The 5,256-nt window shown below is 46.5% G+C and overlaps 1 protein-coding gene across 1 annotated transcript in view; it reads left to right on the forward strand.

The window, feature by feature from the left end:
- CTSB (cathepsin B) overlaps positions 1 to 2,430 on the forward strand; it is a gene marked incomplete at its 5' end in the record, with an annotated part of 13,191 nt that extends 10,761 nt beyond the window's left edge. The window contains 2 exons of the mRNA XM_023753058.1: positions 790 to 1,065; positions 1,499 to 2,430. Coding sequence (XP_023608826.1) covers positions 790 to 1,065; positions 1,499 to 1,596 — 374 coding nt within the window. The remainder of the gene's footprint in view (positions 1 to 789; positions 1,066 to 1,498) is intronic.
- Between the last annotated feature and the right edge of the window lie 2,826 nt (positions 2,431 to 5,256).

A 5,256-nucleotide genomic window follows, 5' to 3' on the forward strand; every position in this document is an offset into this window, starting at 1 on the left:
AACATAATTAAAGCATAGTGGATTAATCACAAAAACAATATGTAATTATATATGTGTTTTCCGATGGTCTTAGGCGACCCCTGTGAAAGGGTGGTTTGATCCCCAAAGGGGTAGCGACCCACAGGTTGAGAACCGCTGGATTAGACAAAAGAAGATGATTCTGACAAGAAAAAAATACTATAAAGCTGGGAATTTTTAAAAAATATATCTTTATTGATTTGAGAGAGGGAGAGAAACATCAATGATAAGAACCATTGATTGGCGCCTCCTGCACACCCCCTACTGGGGATCGAGCTTGTAACCCAGGCGTGTGCCCTGGATCTGAATCGAAACTGGGACCCTTCAGTCTGCAGGCCCACGCTCTATCCACTGAGCCAAACCAGCTAGAGCTAAAGTTGGTAGTTCTTAGCACAGCCCCCATGTTAGTTAAGAATACATTTCCAGCAAAGTGACTCACTAGGGTACAGCTGGCTGGCCAGCTCCCTGAGCACTTTTTCTCTCCCATTGATTGACACTGGCTCCAACAGCTCAGCTCTTTTCTGCATCTCCTCTCTGGTGACCCCAGAGCAGCAGGTGAACTCTCTGCCACACACTGCTTTCGACAAATCATTACATGGAGTCCTAGTATGTAAAACAGACCATTGGTATTTAAATGTTAAATTATTTCTTAAATTCTAATTTATAACTTTAGTTTTAAAGGCAACCAACAGGCATGTTTCATTGGACTCCCATTTTAATGTTTACTCAACATAATTGTGTGTTGGGCTTTCAAAAATATATTCAAATAACTCCCGAATAGAGAACCCCCATTTGAAGATAATAGTAGGCCTTTTGGGCCCCGATTATCCTGCCTGGGGAGCCAGCAGATGTGGAGGGGTGCTGTGAGGGATGGGGCGGTGGCTGGGTCTCAGCCTGACTGGTGTTTTCCTTTCTCAGGCGTGTACCAACATGTCACCGGAGAAATGGTGGGAGGCCATGCAGTCCGCATTCTGGGCTGGGGAGTGGAGAATGACACCCCCTACTGGCTGGTTGGCAACTCCTGGAACACCGACTGGGGTGACAATGGTGAGTGCCGCTCCCTTCCTGCTAAGAATAGGGTGTTACAAGCCAGAACACAGTTGTCATCTTATCTTCCTCTGCTCTACCCACTGCACAGCTCCAAACCCTAGGCTTAACTGTGACCTTCCAGGTGCTAGGGGGCTAGTTTCCCTCTGCCCCAAGGGCAGCTTCTGATCCTGAGAGAGGGTGGTAGGGAGCAGGGCCCAGCTTCAGATCGCTGTGCTCCCATCCCCCTTGCACCAGGTGCAGTGACAGGTGACATGGGGTTGATGTGGAGCGGGGCTGCTGTGTAAACTGGAAGCTGGTAGAGCACCCTGATGCTGGGTTGGTGTCTGTTTGGTGACTTTCGCTCCTGGGTCTTTCAGGGATGAGTCTGAATATGTTGGCAAGGCCCCAAACCCAAGGCGCACTTTAAAGGCATCTTACTTTTGCTTTCCAGGCTTCTTTAAAATCCTCAGAGGACAGGATCACTGTGGAATTGAGTCGGAGATCGTGGCTGGACTCCCCTGCACGGACCAGTACTGGAAAAGGATCTAACCCGCTGTGGGCCCTTCCAGCCAGCCCTGGGGCAGTGTTTCCTGAAATATAGCCAGTGGGGCTGGGGGTGACATGAGGGATAGGAGTGTCTTTTATTCTTTGAGTACAAATGGGTTTTAGACAGGGCCTGAAGGACTGGATTGGGCCAAACCTTGTGTCTACCATGAGAGCAGTCTTCCAAGGAGACACAGCCAAGGCCTGGCTACCTCCCAGGCCACTCAGTGGACTGTTGTCACAATGCATTTAAACCACTGCTACACGCAATGCAAGTCCTTCCCCCTTAGACTAGTGCTGCTCGGCTCTTCCTGCAACCACCTCCACATCCTTCGTCCTTCTCCATCTGTGCATCACCAGGGAGCATGATAGGCCTACAGGGTTTTTCCAAAGGAATGAAAGGTGGATTTCCTAATGTTTGCTTCCCATGCATCCCACCATCAGCAGTACCTCTGAGCAAGCAGCTTTCTAATTTGAAAATAGGTTGAGAAGAGAATAGTGGGGCAGCCCTTTGGAAAAAGCCACTCTCCCCGGGGCTCCTGCATCTGTCGAGCTTTGCAGTGTTGCAAACCTGCTCTGATCTTGGCATGATTTTTAAATAGAAGTTTTATTTTTTTGTGCACCTCAGCTGATCATGAGAATGAAGTAGTCTAATGTTGGAAGAGCTGTAGTAGTTTTACCAACTGTCTCCTTAAACTGGGTGGTCTTGATTTGACTGACTTACTGACCTCTTAATACAATGAAAATAGAGAGAAACCAGCCTTTATTGTTTAAAAATCACTGCTATACCCTATTAAAGAAGGAATACTGTGCCAATAAAAGGTTTCTCCTTCAATGTCAGGTCTGTTCTGGTGGGACCTCAAAGATCATTTGTCTGTAGATTTGTGGCTGCTGTCTATCCTTATCCCACAGAAAGAAACATGGGCTCATGGATCTGGGTGCTCTTTAAACTCTAATCAGGGCTGTCAGTCGAGGGGAACAAAGTAAATACCTAATTTTAGCTTCTCTCCACTCCAGCATCCTTTCAGACCACAGCTTCTCTCTTTTTAGTCCCTGTCACAGCCCATGTCCTGCTGGAGGACCAGCTTTCCCTGGCGCCTCCCACTGCTGGAATGGGGTGGAGGCAGAGCCTGGTGCGCTCCTTTGCAAGTTCCCTGTGACTTTAATTTACTGCTGGTTAAGAAAGATTCCTTTGGATAGGCCTAGCTAAGAATCATAAGCCACGAGGTACACCAGTTCTTGAGGGGAACAGAGGCAACTTGAAGAATCAATACCCATCCCACTGGCCTGTCAATATCTTATTTCCCTTCCCCACCTGTGAGTTGGACTAGCTCTTCCCAAAATCATGATTTAACTTCTGATGTGACTCAGAAGAATCAGACGCTCCTAAGATAACGTCTTAAACACCCAGTGAACACTAGGAAAAATCTGTGAAACCCAGCATAGCATTTACCAAAGCTGTAAATTCATAACATTTAGATGAGAATATGTTCATAACCTCAATGAAGTTATTCACCTACTCCCACAGTGAGTTGAATAATTCCATTTTCACGCACTTTCTCCTACCTCCACAGTGTTCCCTGCAACTCCATCCTCATCCCAGAAGCCAGGAGGGATGTGCAAGATGATGTAACATGATGGTCATTTTCACATGTGGCTTAAGGAGTTTTTGTTAGAAAAAAATAGGGATCAGCATCAATAAACCAAGTTATCGCCATTGATCATTACCTCAGCTACCACTGTGAGGAGGAATCAGGTGGACTGCATGCCAGGAATGCCATACATTTTATTAATTACATTGAAGTGTAGTATAAAGGGCAGGGTTGCCAGGTTCAGCAAATAAAGATACAGGATGCCCAATTTGATTTGAATTTCAGACAATGTTTTCAGTATCTGCTGCGAAAGCGAACCATTTTTTATATAAATGTCTCATGCGATATTTGGGATATAATTATACTTAAATTTATCCGAGTTTTAACTGGGTTTCACCCTGCATTTCATCTGGCAGTTTTAGTAGAAAAACATTTAAATGGGAAACATCTGAAGTCTCAAGAAAGGGAGCAGGTGTGGGCCTGAGATCTAAGACCTCTACACAAGTCAGTGATGTAAAAATTCCACCACTTTGCAGCTGGGAGGGACCTAAGGTCACCAAACCACACAAGCTCGGCAAGTCCCACAGGTCGTGGCTCAGCCACAGGAGAAGCTTCTGGGATGTCCACCTCAGACCAAGGCTGTGTCCACCATGAACTTCAGAGCTCACCATAGACTTCACACAAATTCTTAACCCGTCCTGGAATCTCAAACCAAGTTATTTGTTTTTAAATATATTTTATTGATTTTTTACAGAGAGGAAGGGAGAGGGATATAGAGTTAGAAACATCGATGAGAGAGAAGCATCGATCAGTTGCCTCCTGCACACGCCCTACTGGGATGTGCCTGCAACCAAGGTACATGCCCTTGACCGGAATTGAACCTGGGACCCTTGAGTCCGCAGGCTGACGCTCTATCCAGTAAGCCAAACCGGCCAGGGCTCAAACCAAGTTTTGATGCTTTAAACCTCTTGGAAGATTACTATTGAGTCTGGTTCACAGCTGAATGGTGGGTACATGGCAAGTCACTAGTTTGTCCAGGGCTGAGCCTCAAATGAACCAATTATCTGAAGCTTCCCTGGAGCGAAAAACTAAGCCAACTGTCCGGTGGCGGCTGTCCGGAGGAAAATCAGTGTGGGCATGTGTACAACAATGCAAATCCAGCACCACTGCTGGAAAAACCTCAAATTCACCAAGACACACTTCATAAAGGACTGCAGCAGAGTAGGCTATATGCTATATACACCCAGAGAGCACTATTGGCTTCTAGAAAGCCCTGGGCCGCGCCCTACACGCGATTCTCAGCCTGAGGGGCTTCAGGCACCCCTAGTGGGGCCAGGTCCCTCCCTAGTCCAAGCTGAGATCTCAGCGAGTCACTGGGTGAGAGTACATCACAAAACGGCTGTGCTGGGAAGGAGGAAGGTGAACACAGCGCTAGAATTGGGCTGCATACCATTCAGCTTTCAAAATCACCTGAACATGGCTTTTGCCTTTCTTGAGGCTTCAGTGTATAAACTGGTAACGAAAAGAAACAAAAGCTGAGTTTAAAACCCTGAAAGCAGCTAAGGGAACTGCAAAGCAGAGAAGGCTGGCAGCTAATCAGGCTGCCATGGGCCCCCTTCCCAGCTCCCAGCGGGCCGTCATGCAGGGGCCAGGCAGCTGTGTCCTTATTGGTACTGCGCCAGGTGGCATCATGGTGCCATCCGTCCCTCGAGCACTAATTCCATCCTTGAGTTCCTTTATCTGCCACACTCACCCAAGCTTTCAAGTGAACTGCATTTGACCACTGCAGAGTAATTCATTAATTTACAAAATCTCAAAAACTGCCTTAACGAGACCAATCTTTAACAATGGGGCTTAGGCAATCTTTCTGGAAGGTAACCTCTTCAAAGAAGAAAATACTACCAGACACCATGAAGTTAATTCCCAGCCTTCATGTGCAGAACATGGTCTGTATTCGTAGGAAACAGAAAAATTACCCAGAGCTGTAAACTTCACAGCAATTACCTTCAAATCAACTGAAGAAAAAAATGAGAAAAACAAACGAACATGAAGAAAATTCAGTTCACTTTTCTAC

The sequence above is a fragment of the Myotis lucifugus genome, unplaced genomic scaffold (genome assembly GCF_000147115.1).
Source record: "Myotis lucifugus unplaced genomic scaffold, Myoluc2.0 scaffold_1, whole genome shotgun sequence".
Classification (NCBI taxonomy): Eukaryota; Metazoa; Chordata; class Mammalia; order Chiroptera; family Vespertilionidae; genus Myotis; species Myotis lucifugus.